A 17,849-nucleotide genomic window follows, 5' to 3' on the forward strand; every position below is an offset into this window, starting at 1 on the left:
ACCAAATCGTTGGTTGGCAACCGTCAAAGAAGAAGAAGAAGAAGAAGAAGAAGAAGAAGTTTGACAACCAAGAGAACTTGTTACTCGCTCCGCTCTCTCAACGCGGAAACAGACAGTAGCTGTGATGCCCAACTGTATCCACAGATTTTAGATTTCGATCACCTCGACCGAGCAACAGAGAGACGGACAATAACTTTCTAACGGTAAATTCATCTACAGTAGGAAGTCAGTGTCTTTAACTGTACCTTGTTTAAAAATTAATTAACGGTAACATTGTTTCGATGGCACGTCGGACTCAAGCTTGTTAGTTTTGGTTGCTTAAATTAACAGAAAAGTTAGTAGATAAACTCCATTGGGTGAATTAATGTCCCTATTTGTGACACGTGTAGTCATTTGTGGCATAAAGCACATTTAAATATAGTTTAATACGATTTGTTACTAACGTTAATTAACTTTAACGTTACTAACGTTGGTTGCTAACGGCAGTTAACTTAGTATGATTACCGTTGGCTGTTCCATTGTAATGGTTAGACGACGTAGCACGTAACGTTAGCTAGTAGTTAAACGTTAGTGGTAACTCACTGATTTATAGAAGTGGGAATATTCGGCCTTTATACTAATGTACACTCTTCATTTATGAATTAGCCTGCCAAAACAGCCAGCTAACGCTTAATAATTTATCTTATCAGTTTAGCAAAGTGACAACAGAACAAGACGTACTGTGTGTAACGTTAACTGCTATGATTCACGTTAGAAGTTTTCTGTTTTCTGTCCCTATGAACAACAAACTGGGAACTTCTTGTGCTTCTTCTCGGTAATTGTTTGCGGAAAGCCTCAATAATTAAATCGTTAGATAACTACTTAATATTTTGGTTTTGAATGGTATTTTGGTCACCGTCCTGTCTGAACAGTGTGATGATATAGCGGCGCCATCTGGTGGTTAGTTTAATTTAAAGCCAACCGTTTGTTATTGTCCATGTAAGAATAATTTAATGTCCAGTTATAAGTTTACACAAAACTAAATGTATGCACAAATAAACATTTTAACATAACAATTGCAAAAGGCGAAGTGTTGCAAGTGTTACTTGCTTAAAAATGGCGGTGAGACAATTGCTAATGGATGTTTTGTTTTATCATTTAAAGTTGTAGTTTTATTTTGAACAAATGATGGAAGTCAGTAAACTTGCGGTAAACCTTCGTGAGCAATAGAGACGTTACATAATATAATGATTATCTGAAGTCAAATCACTATTGCTTCTTGTAATAGCAATTTAAATGTCTACTGTTTAAATAATGTCCAAATAACGTTACAAGTGATGATCTGCCTATTTCTCACTCTATGCATGATTGCACAACTTTACACGTTCCCCTATCAAGGGGTCAACTGCTGTTTCATCTTATATGGGGGTGTCATTTAGAAGACAGGACACAGACAGTCCTCATCCAATTAACATCCTGATTAACTGATTAACTCACCGAGTTGCCACTTCCTTTAGTGTTTACATAACTGTTATAAAAGAAACAAAGTCAGGATCCAAGTCAAATAAAAGGGTTTAATCTATATTATTGCAAGAAGGAGCATTGAGTTAATACATACAAATGATGTTCAAACTCCTACACACAGGTTGTAAGTCTGCTATGTTGCTCCGAGAAGCAAATGTCTCTGCATCTACATATATAGCCAAAGATCAAAGGATTGGGTTCTTCAGATTGGAGGGAATGACTTTACAAAAATCAAAAGGAACTAATCTAACAGAGAGATCGTCTTTGGTTTATTGCTTGTTTACAGTAAATAACAGATGTGCTGATCAATCACCTGTTGACTGTTGTTTTATTGTTCTATAGCTCATCAGCCGTTTGTCCCTTGTCCCCTGCTGTGTTTATCACTTAGTCACAAGAGTCAAGGGACCAAGTGTGTATAAAACCTCTGTGTATTCTCGTCCTCTTTGCACTCTCCTGCAGGACTACACGGTGTTCTGTATGACTTGTTTCTTTGAGGCCTCAAATAAATGTTCAAAGACAACTCTGTCTCTATCACCATTTATTTGACTTTATATACATCTCTCCAGAGTAAAGCAGGAAAACTTCCACAACATTCTACATGTAGAAGTGTATGAGTGTGTAGTATTATGATGATCATAATAGTGGTCAGAGGTCTGTCATGGCTGACCCTGATTCATGCTCTTTTCCTCTTACCTTTTTCATTATTTAAATGTTTCAGGAAGTTTTATTGATTTATGATTTCTTCTTTTTTTTCATGCTATTTAAGGGGACAACTAAAACGGTCATCTGGACACAAGCAGACTCAAATTGTAATTATTAACTGTAAGCTCCAACTTCAACTGTACGCAGGTGGTGATTCTACAACTGCAGGATGCAGCCGGTTGAAGCACAAACAGGTATGTCTTTTACTCTCTGCATGTGGGCTAGCATGCTTATGCCATTTTTCTGTAATTAAGGTTGTCTGATGTTTTCTCTGTTTGTAGGTGTTTCTCCCAAAAGCCAGCTGTTTGGTTCTCTGAAGGTGTATCTGAACAACAAGAACAGATTACAGCCCATTATTGGTCTGTAGTAGCAAATCCTTATGTTGTGTATATCCTGTGTGTAGGGCTGTACTGAATGCTATTTGTTTTTAAACATTCAAAGCGTTTATTGAGGTTTTGAATCACCCTAAAAAGAAAATCCTCAATTTCAATAAAGTGATCATTGATCATGATCTTTTTTAATTAAATCAACTTTCTTTAATGAATATAACTCGTCAGTTTCGTTAGATTACAGCGTGAGTCTCTATTCAGTACAGCCCTACCTGTGTGTATTGAAATAATCTATAATTTTATGTACATTCAGGCCTGGGCAGTATCATAGAATGTGTGAAGGCGGGTACACACAACAGAGAAGTATTATACCTATGTGAGGTATGTGTCTGTCGACTTAGTAAAGCTGACATGCGAAACCATATTATGGGAAGTCTCCACAGATACAACTACATTGTAAGTAGTACTGTAGAAGAGGTCATGATGGCAATGTTGTGTGCTGCCTTTGATTGTAGTTTATTCACAGGTGTTGTTTTGCTTGACAGAAAGCCTGGTACCCCCACTTATTGTCTGAATGGAAGGAGAAGTCAGACCTGTCTAAGCTGGCCTGGCCATTGATGGACATGGCCAAAATACTTGAGGGAAAAGAGGGACCGGGGGATATCCAGGTATATTTTTTTTTCCTGCGTATGACTTTGTTTGTGCATGTTTTGGATACGAGTACTCACATCTTTTTGCACCTTCAAATGAAGTGGTTAGATTTGGAAGACGCTGTCTACCAGACGATCGCAACACTCCGTGAGAATGACGGTTAGTTAACTTTACTTGTTCAGAACAGTGGATCTCAACACTTCTCCACTGCTTCAATCCCACCTCTTTTTATTTCCTGTGTCTTTTCTTTTTAAATGTAATCTGTGTCTTTTTTTTTCTTAACACCACAGCAGTAACCCTGATAACTATCTTCAGAGAGCTACAGGGTAAAGCTGAAAGCCATTCAGAGACCCCATCTGTGCAGCTGGAGCACCATTCCACCCAATCGCAGAGGGTTGTATTGCTGTCCGAGGACCAACAAAGACAGTCCAAAAACTCCCTCGAGACCTCAGCAGTGCCAGAGACTAAACAAACTGTAGCTTTTGTAGCAGAACACACTGTGCTATCCGAAAACAGTTGTCTTGATGGCTACACAGGATCCAATCCTCTTATTGGTGAGCACTGACTAAGAATATGAAAATATAAACAAAGGTCTGCACAATGTGCAATTTACACACCCACAAGCGACATTTCGAGCTAATGCTCTTCTTCAGACTTAGCTATACCAACAGAGACGTCATCTTCAAATACACACTGCTGTCTGTAGCTACTCATTTACCATTCAGTCCTGACAGGAGTAGTGATGTTTTATATCTCTTGGCAAGAAAGCAAATCAGTGTATTTCCGAAAATGTCAAAGTACTGCTTTTAAAAGAAGCTGTTTCTACGTGTTTGCAACAGGTCTTTTCCGCGTCGTTGAATGTAGAAGTGAAGATGGCCGCACATACTGTTTCTTATGTCACTGCTGCCGCATCAGAGCCAACGAAAAGGACATCATTGATCACCTAACCAGATCTTCCCATATCGTGAACTACTTGGTCAGTTTGTTGTGGATAAATTATTGAAATGTACTAGAGCACGACTACTTAATCATTACGCATCCAAAGGCTGTAGAGAACATGCTCGGTTTAACTTTTAAAGTTCACTGAAAACGTCTGTGTGTAGATGGAAACTCATCCTGAGCAGGTGGAGGTAATGATGGCAGATATTAATGACAACTATAAGCTTCTCCAATCACTGGCCAGGAAAGTGGAGCAAGAGGAGGGCAGAGGAGAGCTGAAGGTATCACATTTACTTCCACTGTATGCACAGATTATTCTGCCTTGATTATGCTAACCTAGGTGTAAAAAGACTCTTTAAGTATTGACCATAAAAGGTGTAGAGTTCACTTGTAATCATCTGTCCATCAAAAATGTTCAAACCTCTCATATTCCCAGGTGGTAAACGCACCAGAATCCCTCGGTATCCAACTGACTGGCAAAAGTTACCACTGGTGTAAGTACAGATGCATATCCCATCCACTATTTTGTCCCATAACCTCAGATTCATTTCTTGGATTACTTGATGCTGTGCATAAAAGTAATGCTCCACAAAGTCTCAAGTTTGGAGTACTCAACTCGCTCCAGGCTTAAAAGGTGACTGTAAAGAAATAGCAGGAGCTTGTACAAGGAGAACAGAGGATGAGCAAGACTAGTGAATACCAAGACGTAGTCGCAGCGTACGCCGCCATCAATTCTGGAGCACAGACTTTCTCTCAGGATATATTTAACCTTCACATGTTGACCTGAAGATGGATAACGTTGAAGACGACACATTCTGACAAGACAGCCGTAACATCTAATATCTGAGTCAAGCCACAGAGCTCCTAATCTCATCTACAGATGTTTACTCTGAGACTGCTCTGCTTCCATGGACCTTGCACAGACAAAGACTACTAGATTTCCCTTACATGGGGGACCGTCTGCTGTTTGAATATGCGTATGACTAAGAGGCAGGGATTTAATCAAATATAACTTCTAAGCATCTTTTTTTGTTTTTTTTTGAGAGCAGTTTATAATTTGGGACCTACAGGAGTTGAGTTAAATTTATATTTTATTATGTACTTTTGTATTATTGACAACTTTTTTCCTTTCCTTTGTTCTTCTCTTTACGCTCCTTAAGTCTTTTTATTTGACCTGTGTTGTTTATTTTCCAACATTCAAACAACTCTTAACATATTCTTTCGCCCAGTGCAACTGTAGTGCAAAGATGTGTATGTTTGTATACCTCCTGTATTGTTTTTCTTCTTTTCCAGGTGTAAAGATGCTTTGTAATGGATGGACATGTACTAACACCCAAAAGCAGAAAATAGCTGTCAAAGGTGTGTGTCTTGGGAAGCAACATTTCACTTGAAATTACAAGTTAAGGGGCCTTTTTTAAAAGTAATTTAACATTTTTAATTAAGTAATTTCCTCTGTGGCTCCAATTTACACTTTTTATTTTAAGGGCCAAATGTAAACAAGACCTCAGATCGAGGCATGCCGGAGAAATGTGCCGGGCTGCTGTCACAATGGCCAAAAAGGATGACGGCAAAGAGGAAAATGACCAATCCTGTGTTCAAGGTAAGCCTGCCTCTTTCCAAAGGTGCAATGCTGCTGGAGAGGAGCTCTTTCAGCGTGGACAGCATCCCTCTGTCATCTGCATACTCTCCTTCATCTGACTCCGATCTTCCAGAGTCTCCAGAGTTACAGTCAGAGGACTGTGAGTTGGACTATGACACTGGATCATTTGAAAATACCCGAGCTGAACAATCCTCACAACTTCAGCAAGATGTCTACAGTGGAGATGCAGAGGCCGATCAATACATGGAAGCAGAAGGACACGGCACAGTCACTCCGTATCTAGAGGTGGATGAATATTTCAATGACTATGAATACGTCAACCACTTGGAAGACATAACTGGAACAAAATACCAAAAGGTTTATGGGGGAAATTATTACAACGGACAACACGGTTCTCAAGTAAGATCTAGTAAGAGGTTGTACAAAGAGTAAATGAGGGCCCACAGACATAAAATGAGTGGCAGCCGCTGGCCGTGTCCCACACTCAGGACTGGTCATTTTTTGACTCAAAGTATGGACGTGAGGCGGGTTTCACTGAGCAGTGGTACAATCCCAGTAGTAAAGTTGGCACGGGAGTTTCAAGAAAAGAGAGACTGAACTAGATGAGCTCAGATGCTACTCAACAAAAAAGGCAATATCAGTACATGGCACAAGATCATCCAAGTCTCCAGACGGGCAGTGTGGGACAGCATTGTCTGTCTGGTTCATTCAGATGCTGCAAGGATCAACATGCATTCTCACTGAGGAGTTCCCCCTCGCTCACAGTGGCAGCTTTACTCCAGAGTTTCTTGAGATTGGACAGAGACATTCATGTCCAGACAGCTTCACAGAGGTGTAGGATACAACCTACGGCCCATCACGCCATCCAAGTAGGCCATGGGATGATGTCTAACTACAAGTGCAGTAATGGATCTTGGACAAATACTCACCAGCAATGTCCTCTTGCAGTCAGCGGTGGCGTTGGTCTTGATTTGTCCCAGTCAAGTGCTTTCATCCCACCTGGGCAAACTCTGTTTATTACGATCCTAATTTCAGAGCCGCTGGTTTGATTTTGAGAAGTTCAGAAAATTTAATTTAAACAAAATCTGTTTGCATATCCACATTTTAACTCCACATATTTTACTATACCTCACTAAGACCATATTTCTACTGAAGGGGACTTTCTCCCTCATTGAATGTAATCACACTCCGATGTTTCGGACTGGGTTGTATTATCGCGCCGTGCCATTTAAAAAATAAAATAAAAAATAAATAAATAAATGTTCTTCTAAAGTAAATGTTCCGTTTTACTTTCAACATTTATTTATGACAACATTTATTTTATATGAAACTGATGGTGATTTGTTTTATTTTCTTTCATCCAAATCTACAAGCAGATGTAATTGTGAACCATTACGCTGAACTAAGCCCAGATTGTGAAATATTTTCTTGGAGGTGCTTGGACATTTGTAGGTGTTATAAGTAAAAGTGTATCTGTTGCGTCATCTTGTTGCCTAAAAACAAAAGCTAATGTTTTTGGATTCAGAAGTAAGTATATTTATGATGGCCTGTGTTTTTGTTATCTGAGAATTATAAAAGTGACTCGAGTATTAGGGATAATGAGATAATTTAAGGGAAATGTAATGGCATTTATGTCTAGGTTTAACATACATCCTAACTAAGTGAGGGTGAGAAAACATGCTGGACTGGCAGTTTTTTAGTGTTTATAAATTGTATTAGATCAGACCAACAGATAAATTATTACCTACATTTTATGCCAATGTGACTGCATTTGTTATGTACAAGCTGTGTGAATAACGCCAAAGAAGAATTATTTTTTTAATTCATTAAATGTGATACCTACCTGCTTTAGGTTTGTGCTTAAATGTATTTACTCAACTTTTTTTGGATTACCTATTTTTGCTTTTTTGTGTGTGCACCACTGAAGATAATATTATTTAAGTTGAATATAGTGTATAATGGAATGATACTGATGTTGACAAATGTTTTCTATACACATAATTTGGGAAATGATACAAGTGATGAATCTATCACTCATTGAGTAAAGGCTTGGTAACATATTAATGTACTGTATGTATGTTGTATGTGTAAGTTAACAGCTGGTGTAACATAAATTGAATTCAAGAAATGTCCTCAGACATGAGAGGAAACTATAAACTAGTACACTCGGTGACTAAACACAAAAACACTGCAAAAACTGTTTCATTTTATTATTTCTTTGATCGCGTACAATTAACTCCTCGGATAAACCTGAACATTAATAGGATCGATTTCCGAAATATCTGATATATATCAGCCATAACATTATTATACCTGTAAATTCCATTTGATTTGAACGCAACACAGCTGCCATACAAAACGTGCGGAAGCAGCTCCTGCAGGCTGCTGTGGTTTGTCCCAAGCTAACCCGCAAGGCAGCCACCCCTACTCTAGAGGAAGGCGGTAGCTAGTTTGCATTAACAACCAGTATTTCAATACCATTCTTGTAGTGACTGGCTAACTTGCAGTAGATAAAACATCTGGGAGAAACCTTAAAGCTGCCTCGTACTCCCTGCGATCTCGTCAAGATGTCAGCTTTCTCTGAGGCGGCTTTAGAAAAGAAACTATCCGAGCTCAGCAACTCACAGCAAAGTGTGCAGACGTTGTCGTTGTGGCTCATTCATCATAGAAAACACTCAAGAACCATTGTCAGTGTTTGGATCAACGAACTGAAAAAAGGTAAGGTCGACAAGAGCTAGCTAGATCATCCTAATGAAGAGCGCTGACCTGCTTCTACAAGACGCAAACAAGTTAGCTGTTGGCTAAAGGAGCAGGCTAACAGCTAGCACTGCTTTAAGCGTTATTGTAAATGTCCAACTATCTCCGTTAACAAAGTTATTCGACAACTCGTAGCTGTTAGCATAGTAACTGCTAACGCCAGCCAAATAACGTTAAAAGTCTTAAACCACGTTAACGTTATTTATCTAACATAAGTCTGGGCTTGTGTTAGCCACATTAGGACCAATAAAGTTAACTTTACTATGTAAATTGAAGCAGTGGCTTTCTAAATCTGTGAGATTAATGATAGCCCTTGTAAACAACATAGAAGGTCGCCATACTATGTATCACGGTCCTTTAGTGCTTTCCAAGTTGACCCGCCCCCCATTCAGGTATTAAATGCGCATTACGCTAACCGCCATTAGCTCCTGGACATAGTGGAGCAACTGAAGAGAGATAGTTCCCTTAGGAGGTGGAGACCAAAACGGAGCATTCAAGTGTCCAGAATCACAACTCGAAATAAATGCTAATGTTGGTCCACATCTGTGGGAAGCAATGAACACTGATCATATGAAATATGTAGGTCATGTGGTATAGCCGATTGTTAATCAATAACTTAACCTCAAATGCAGTTTGCCAATGCTACTCATGCTAGTTAGATATTCTAGCTTCTGCTGTCTGTAGCTGCTGGGATGGGCCTGCGTTTCTTCTGGGATTTAAGAAAACTTTAGCTAGCAAACGTGATTTCTCAATCAGTATCTCTCTGAAGTGTCATTCTGTGTAATACTTATAGGTTTAGATGGCAGATACCACGAGAAAAAATAATAATACAAATAATAATTGTGTACTAAAGTTGTACTCTAATACTGTCACACAGTGTTTCATACATGTAGTTTTTTTTGTAAATACTCAACTCCATCAAGCAGTCAAGGCGGTACCATGCCCATTTTATTTTACTTTTTTGTTTTAGAGACACTGAATAATAATAAACATCTGTAATTTGCCATGTCCATTAATTTTTTTTGGCTCATTATCACCATAACAGGCTTTTAAACATCACATGTCACACTGTTTTTAAATAGTCTTTCAATTTAGGAAAAGAATACTGAATGTGTTGAACATTACTGTGCAATTTTATAGTTATTTTTTATTAATGTGCCGTTCAAGGCATTCAAAATGTAAGGTATAGTTCCTGCCATTTGCTTAATGTTAGAAAATGAACCCACATTGAATCACAAAAGTAACATTTTGTGGGTACTCTAAATGTGTAGATGAAGTTACAGTACAAGCACATAATTGAGTTCTTGTGAATGTTCTTTTGAATTACTTTTTTAAAAGCATGTTGTATTAGTGTCTGGTAATGCTGTAGTTGTAGCTAATACTGGCACACTTTTCCCTTGGGTGCTAGTCAACAACCTAATGATATCTCAAGAGGCTGCTGTATTTTAGGAGCTCGTCTGAGGACGGAAAGGAGTGTGCAAAGGGGACAGAGATCGCCCATTTCTCTGGAGCTTCATGCTCAGCTCAGTGTTGACTGTCACCTGTACATAACACAGAGATATGCACCATTACCATTAAGTAGACATGCAAGACAATACAAAACAAGCCATGTGATTTAGAGAGTAAAAAATAACTTGTGAAATTAAATTCTTAAAAACCTAACATACAGATGCAGTGCGGGGGTGGCCCGTGGACCATTTTTTTAATTTGCAATAAAAGTTAATTGATTCATAAATGGGCATTTTTCTTCTTCTTTTAATGTAAATAAGGTGCCAGTTACATATCCCTTCCCTAAACCTTGGGGCTTATATGTAGTTATAGTGAAGAATGTACTGTGTGACTAAATGGTTGTAACTGGATAGACTTTAGTTTAGTTGTGACTGATGTTTGTGAAGTGATTTGCTGTGTTTGATATATAGAAAAGAGTAAATATAATATATAATTGTCTGTCTTGATCGGGAAAAACATGGTGTTGCATTTACATTTTTTTTTTTTTTTTCTCGTTTAATTTCTCAGCTGAAGAATTGAATCAACAATGTGTTGTGACTTACTGCTCAGCTTAAAGTTCAGTGCAATAAATAATTACCAAATGCCTCACTGTAAAATGTGTTTGTGTACATTTGAATGCATGCAGCTCAGGTATCACGCAAGCTGACCTTCCTCTACTTGGCCAATGACATAATTCAGAACAGCAAGAAGAAAGGACCAGAGTTCACTCAGGACTTTGCTCCAGTCATCGTTGAAGCATTCAAACATGTGTACAGGTCAGATTTTACAAATCATCAGTAAGTCTACGTTGTCTAAATCTGTAACTGGCTCAGTAAAATGCATTGTTTACTTACCTTATTTAGCACTCTGTAGTGTGTTTGTTTATTCTTTGGTCTGTCATGCTTATATTGATGCATAACTTTGATTTCAAAATGAATATTACAAGAAATTGTAGTCAGATTGATGAGAGGAGGGATTTTGAAAACACTAGATAATTGCAGCTTAAAGGCACAATGAGAAGGATTAGTTGGTTGCTGATCAGAACTAACTTGTGAATGAACAAAAACAATGAACAGATTATTATTGAATCATATTATTTATTAATAACGGCAAGCAAATTAAACTATGCAATTCATTTACAGGTTGAAATGTAAATATGAACATACATTTGTGTAAAGGTTTTCATAAATGTGTTTTTGTTTCTGTGACGCCCCTACGATACCGAACCCTAGTTTTCTGAGAGGTTGACGGCCACGTCTCTAACACAACACAATAAAAAGTAATACACTCCGAGGGAAGAGACTCTGCAGATACAGACACCACACACCTTTAGTGCTTCATAAGTGACTATTGAGAGGAATTATCTTTTGTTTGAATCTATATTCCATTTAGAGTTTCTAGAGTTTAAAGTGTGATTTACATCACTTGCACTCCCTGATGGGACTTACCTAAACACATTGATATAAATACGCATTGAATAGATTTTTATCACATTGTGTTACTATATTTCCCAGCACTAACATCCGCTGCAATGTATGAAGCCGTTTAACGTGTGTCTCCCTGTCCAGAGATGGCGAGGAGGGCTGTAAGAAACAGCTGGGTCGGGTTTTGTCCATCTGGCAGGAGAGAGCTGTGTACGAGAACAACCTGCTGGATCAGCTCTCACAAGTCCTATGTAAGCTCACACAACACTAACACTACTTACCACAATAAGCTTATGTGACTGCTTGCTGTACAGAACAGTTCAAATCTTCATTCATAATGTGACATTTGAATGCTGTGCGGCTTTTTATTTTATTGTTTTGCATGTCTGTTGGGTTTGAACCCGGCATTACTTCACAGATAAAGATGAGGCTACACTAATATTTTTAGTTTTACACTATTTGTAGAATTGGATTCTAGTGGTGGCTGCGTAGGATAGTTCCTGACTTGTGTGATCCAAACAGTAAAGTCCAAATAAACAAAATATTCTTCTTCAATCCATATTTATTGGTCTTAAAACAATATTTTCACTGCGGTCAAAAAAAACAGTTTGCCGCACACAAAGGGAGACCTGCACTGATGCCTTTTATTTTGAAAGAAACTCATTTAATCGGATTAATGACTTTATTTACATTGAGGATTTTGTTTGAGGAATTATAAAACATTTTTAGGCTGATATGACAACTTGATAATAAATAAAATATTTGAAGAAAATCAAAAGAAGCTTCAAATGTAAAAAGAAAAAGACATTCGGTACAGCCCTACTGCTGATCCTGCCAATCTGCAGGTTTAAACCTCTCTTAGTCTTGTAAGACTTCCCTGCTGGCTTTTGCATTTTCAAACGGCACACAGCTCTTATTAATAACGTTTTAGGACAACATGAAATTTGACTTCTACATGTGAAGAAACTACTGCAGCTCCTCCACTTTTAATTTCAATTTAATTAAGATATACTGTACATATTTTTCATTACATTCTGTATTTGTACTTATTTTTAATTTCTCCTACTGTGTTTCTGTATGCACCATTACACACCAAAGAAAATTCCTTGTATGTGAAAATCTGCTTAGCAATAAACCAGATTCTGATACTGAAGTGTTCGTCGTCTGTTCTTGTAAATCCTAGATGGAGAAAAGAAAGCTAAGAAGAGGACGTATGAGGAGATCCGACCAGCTGATGAGGACTTTGCTTCCCAGAGCTCCCCAGCCGAGCCCCCCCAGGTGATTGCCTTCACAAACAGTGTAGCCATAAATACAGGGTGTAATGTAATGAAACATACTCCTAACCACATACAGCTGCCTCTGAGTGGACTTGTATCGTAATACTTCCTTTCTCCGCTGCCTCTCTAATATTGCTCATATTTGACACGTACATATATTACTCCTAATTTCACCATACACTCTTCCTTGACTTCTCTCCTTCCTTCCCCGCTCACCATCCTCCCTCTGCCTCAGACGGCAGAGTTAATCCGAGCTCTGCAGGAGCTGGAAAATGCAGCCTCTGGCGACTCAGTGCTGCGTCAGCGCATCTCCTCCCTTCCTGCTGAGGTGCAAGACACGTCACTACTACATAGGATCACAGGTAGGAGGCAGGACTCATCACACTGTTGTAAACTCCATGTACACACACAAGTCTGTTCCATGGCTCAGTAACATAGTACTTATTAGTGATATAAGTAATTAATGTCCTCATAAATAGCCGGGTGGGGCACTGAGTCGGGGGGGTTAATCACAAGTTTCATCACCATTCAATATATATCGAGTCTTCGGACAAAGATACGATATTTGCAGATATCACAAAGTCTGCCACGATCCGATTTTGAGTCGATTCGCCTTCGGGGCCTTTGATCGATATGAGACCTCATTTGTTCCCCAACTATTTTTTGATTGATTTTTATTTGATGATTTAAACACGCATATAACGTGTTGAATGTTGAAAATCACAGAGGATGAAAACAATAAAGTCTTATTTCCATTGTGGTCCTTTAGTACAACTCTTAACACACTACAAGATTAAAAAAAAGTGCAGACAATACAATCAACATATAAATAAATGGCAGGTGGCATCATGCTCTTATTATCTTGATTTTAAAAAAGGCCGTTTTAGACGTGCTCTGTGAAATACTCCGTTTCAGATTTATTGGCAGATTATTCCCATGAACTGTAGAGAAATGTTTTTTTTACCCATGGAATATTAAATCTCTTGTAAAGTAGCCATGATTTTCTTTTAGTAGTGAGAAATACTTTAGTACCATATTATTTTAACAATTTTGTCAACCAGTTAAGCTGTTTAAATGTGCAGGATCAAGATGTGTACATGCTCAAACTTTTAATGTAATCCTTATCAATTCATTTTGAGATTTGTGTTGTGTTAATTCCAGTACACCTGGGGATGGCAGTGTAATTAAAATGGCTTTGAACTGTGTGTGTGTGTGTGTGTGTGTGTGTGTGTGTGTGTGTGTGTGTGTGTGTGGAGCTCTCACTCAGCTTAACCTTTTATTTATTAACTTTGACATTCAAAGGCTACAAAGCATAGCACCTTTGCTTTAACAAACATTAGAAACAAACGGAAGTGCCCTTGTGCCAGGCGCTGAAACTACAAATAGGACACAATGATTGATTTTCCAGTGATTAAACATTAGCTATTTACTTTGCACCAGTATTGATGGATAACTGAATGACCTCCAGTTGAACCCTCTAGACTGGTTTAAGCATTGTGCCCTGTTCTCTGTGCTTTCTATGCTTTTAGATAAGGAATCAGGGGAGCGGCTTTCCCGGCTGGTGGAGGAGGCCTGCATGTTGCTAGCAGACTACAGCGGCCGATTGGCGGCAGAGATTGATGATAGGAGGCAGCTCACGCGCACACTAGTGGTCTTCCTGCAAAGCCAGAAGGACGGGCTCACCCAGAACGAGCAGAAACTTGAAGTGCGTAAATCACTTTATTTCTTTTTACGTTGTGTGTGTGTGTGTGTGCGTGTGCATGTCTTGTCTACCTAAGCTCAGAGTCCTGCACGGGTCCAGTTTTGCAAACCCCCACACGCAGAGCTCAGTACCCGAACCGACCAGTGACCCACTATTGTCAACAAGTCACATCTGGACCCGACCCGTTAATATAAGACCCGTGACTCGACCCGTGATTAAACACAGTCACTCACTTTATATTGTTTTATTTTTAACCCGGTCTAAGCTGCGTTCTCCATTTTCTTCAACCGAGGATGGCGAGTGCACGCCGCACAAACAGTACCAGGCTTTTACAATAATAAAAACATCCCGGCAGCTGATTATGCTTGATAACATAAGCACATTTAGATGTTAAAACTACTGCACAATCATTTTAATTTCTAATTTATTTTCGGGTGTCTAACCCGGTGCAGGACTCTGCCTCACTTTTGTGTTACATTATTGATCCATGGTGTTCATCTGTCTTTTGTAGCTGTTTGCTCAGACTTTTGAATTAACATTTCTTTTCATGTATTTCAGCATGTTGCATACTTCTGCAGAGTGCCTGTTATGTTGCTGAATCAGACGTTAGATTTTTAGACTAGATTTCTATTTGATTGTCAGACCTGATGGCGTTACAGAGGAAAGTTTCCTGATTTTAGAAACACTCTAAATATATGTAAGATGTTCCCTTCACTGGGAGAGGCTTGTTCTTTAAGCCTTTGTACTATAAGTCAGTTCAACCATAACTCGATGTATACTTACTTCCCACAAGGTAAGTATCGATACTACAGAGGTTCTTGTTTTCTCATAGCCATCCTTTTTTTGTGGTGACAATAACTGTCCAGCCTTTATCCACAGGATACCAAGAGGATGAAGTATTTGCTATTTGTATCTTCACCCAGTCAAGTCTTTGTAATAAATAAACCAACTGAAAATAAAAACTGATTTTGTGAGTGCTTTTATTTTTGCTGTGACACTTGCAGCTCTTGGTGCTACATGCATTGTACACATTTTCAAGTTCAAACATGGTCTATAATAATACTATTAATTTAGTTGTTGTAGTATTGACACAGTAAATGCTAGCTACACACTCGATGTTACATTTAGGTTGTAGATGTGCTCAAACAGAGGAAAACTCATACGCTTATTACAAGTCAAACCTAAACAAATAAGAGACGACAGGTTTTTATGAATTTTGGTACAAAGCAGGATAATTTAGCCTGTTTGTCAGTATTGATGACATGATGTGATATTAATTGAAGTTGGTGAGGAAATGTGTTTTTCTTGCACCACACACCTACATGCATCATTTGTTAGGAAAACGCACATTAAGCGTATGACGCAGAAATGACAGATTTGAGTGACACTACATGTTACTGTGCCTTTAAGGAGTACACATTGGTGCATATACGTTTTATATATACATGGTTTGCTGAATGAACTTCAGTTACAGTCAGAGCTAGTCTTTCTGTGAAATTATCTTTAGACTAATGGGCCACTAGGATCAAATCTAATAACATCTATGCATGTTGGTCGTCTTCAGTACAGAGTGTAAAATAAACCTAAATACTTGAACCCTATTTGCTGGAGGAAGAAAGTTAGATTTTTATTTTGATCTTTCGTGTGTTTCTTAGATGGAAGTGAAAGTAAACTTGTAGCAAGTTAGTCATGAAACTTTGGCAAAAATAGTGATACATTTCTTTTTTCCAAATCTCATTCATTTAATTGCTTGAAAGTTAAATGGGTTGCAAGCTTAACAGCCAAATAAATATTAATTAGTAGGCGTACGCAACCTTTTTTATATCTGTAGTTGTTTTTTAGATGAGACTTAACTGTGAGGGACAACGCAACATGTTCGATGGTAGTATTAGCCAGAAATCCAAACTTTAGTTAGACCTTTAACTAATGCGACATTTTGAAATGCACATTACACAATACAAAGTTATCATATTAATGACAATTTTTGGTCTTCATATCCTAAATGACCTGATTTCAATCCCTTACTTACACCTGCTACTTGCCACAAATTCTGTTCCCAAAATCACAATGTCACTCATTCACATTACAACATATTTGAGCTCTGATGGACCTTTTCTGCTGTGGACTTTTTCAGGAATACAAACGCAAACTGGCAAGGGTGACCCAGGTCCGGAAGGAGCTGCGTTCACGTCTGAACAATCTTCCAGGAGGACTCTACAACTCTTCAAACTGACTGAAGTTTCACCTCATGACCACATACTGGACCCTCCTGCTACGGAAACATCTCAACCTCTCTCTTTACCGTAGTTCTCTGTTCTTGGTTTTACAAAGTGTGGTGGTGACCTGTCGTTCTCATTCAGTCTAACAGATTATTTATCCACATGATTTTTATTACCATATTTTTCTCTGTGAGCTCATCTCTTTGTGCTGTATGTTATCAGCACATTGTAAATTAAGATGCATAATCATCATGCCTTGGCCCCTAAGTTTCACAGCTTTAAAGTGGCACGGGTGATGCTGGTGTGATATTTTTATATTTATAGGGATTTAAGATAATGCACCAGAGAATATCCCCTTAGTGTGATCATTTATAATAATTCAGTGTTTTAGATTTCTGTCATAACTTTCTTTGACTATATTTGTAAATGCATCTGTCTTACTCTTGGTAATAGATCAGTGTTTTTATGGAGTGTGAAAAGGCCTCTGAGGAGAACAGTAAACTTGTGGTAGTAGTAAGCCATGTCCCTGAAAGCAAACCAAAATGTGTAATTATCATTTACGTAAAGCGTGGGAGGGGCCAGTCATGGGTCAGTGTACATACTCACATTTGAATGTAAATATGATGGGAGTTATACCTGTAAGTTTCCTTACATCTTCATAGTTGCTCAGACCTCCACTGTACTGAAATATGGAGTCCGTTGTCTTGTTTACTGTATCCTACTGCTTCATAGATTTATCCTTAAGTCCACACTGAATGCTGTGAAGATGCCTGACACAGCTTGAGAGGTGCCCAAAGCCAGACTGAAGCTGTTTGTTTTTGTACATATGAAGCAGATTCTTCTTAGAACCAAATAAACAGAAAATGTACAAATCTATGCAGTCCTGTCTGCAGTTTATGCCATTTGATTAGATTGCATTTGTTTATCCTGGCCAACAGGGGGCGTGAACGGTCGTATATCAAGGTAGTCAGGCACAGTATATATATTTTTCAGTCTTTATAAAAAAAAATCTAATTACATTGAAGTTATGTGTACTCAATATACTGGTACAGAATAATATGAATTTAAATAATTAATAATAATTAGAATTGGGATAAATACACTTAATTAAATAATAGTAATACGATAAAATACTTTTGTTATTTTCTCTAAAGAGTTCCCCATTCAGTGTGAATTGTTTATTGTTGTTTATACATATGAGTCTTATTAGATTCTTTAAATTCACATAAATACCCAGTAAAACGGGTGGTAACATTTC

General features: G+C 38.2%; 2 protein-coding genes across 6 annotated transcripts; both read left to right on the forward strand.

Moving 5' to 3' along the window:
* The first annotated feature begins 13 nt into the window (after positions 1 to 13).
* Positions 14 to 7,602, forward strand: LOC115015315 (uncharacterized). Of its 3 annotated transcripts, XM_029442490.1 has the most exons (13): positions 14 to 203; positions 2,353 to 2,399; positions 2,487 to 2,564; positions 2,848 to 2,990; positions 3,080 to 3,202; positions 3,287 to 3,344; positions 3,476 to 3,739; positions 4,025 to 4,161; positions 4,289 to 4,405; positions 4,561 to 4,618; positions 5,418 to 5,483; positions 5,609 to 5,724; positions 5,837 to 6,157. In XM_029442490.1, exons 2-13 carry the CDS (start codon positions 2,375 to 2,377, stop codon positions 6,005 to 6,007), a joined length of 1,356 nt encoding a protein of 451 aa, XP_029298350.1. In that variant the 5' UTR covers positions 14 to 203; positions 2,353 to 2,374; the 3' UTR covers positions 6,008 to 6,157. The 3 variants fall into 3 exon arrangements, with proteins under 3 accessions (XP_029298350.1, XP_029298348.1, XP_029298349.1); XM_029442488.1 differs by having other exon boundaries at positions 19 to 203; positions 5,609 to 7,602; XM_029442489.1 differs by lacking the exon at positions 2,487 to 2,564 and having other exon boundaries at positions 19 to 203; positions 5,609 to 7,602.
* Positions 7,603 to 7,744: 142 nt separating this feature from the next.
* Positions 7,745 to 17,514, forward strand: LOC115015316 (regulation of nuclear pre-mRNA domain-containing protein 1A-like). 3 transcript variants are annotated; one of them, XM_029442491.1, is made up of 7 exons: positions 7,745 to 8,442; positions 10,616 to 10,766; positions 11,538 to 11,644; positions 12,577 to 12,671; positions 12,906 to 13,032; positions 14,200 to 14,375; positions 16,507 to 17,514. In XM_029442491.1, exons 1-7 carry the CDS (start codon positions 8,292 to 8,294, stop codon positions 16,603 to 16,605), a joined length of 906 nt encoding a protein of 301 aa, XP_029298351.1. In that variant the 5' UTR covers positions 7,745 to 8,291; the 3' UTR covers positions 16,606 to 17,514. The 3 variants fall into 3 exon arrangements, with proteins under 3 accessions (XP_029298351.1, XP_029298353.1, XP_029298352.1); XM_029442493.1 differs by having other exon boundaries at positions 10,616 to 10,745; positions 16,507 to 17,511; XM_029442492.1 differs by lacking the exon at positions 16,507 to 17,514 and adding an exon at positions 15,252 to 15,962.
* The last annotated feature ends 335 nt before the right edge of the window (positions 17,515 to 17,849 follow it).

The sequence above is a fragment of the Cottoperca gobio genome, chromosome 11 (genome assembly GCF_900634415.1).
Source record: "Cottoperca gobio chromosome 11, fCotGob3.1, whole genome shotgun sequence".
Lineage (NCBI taxonomy): Eukaryota > Metazoa > Chordata > Actinopteri > Perciformes > Bovichtidae > Cottoperca > Cottoperca gobio.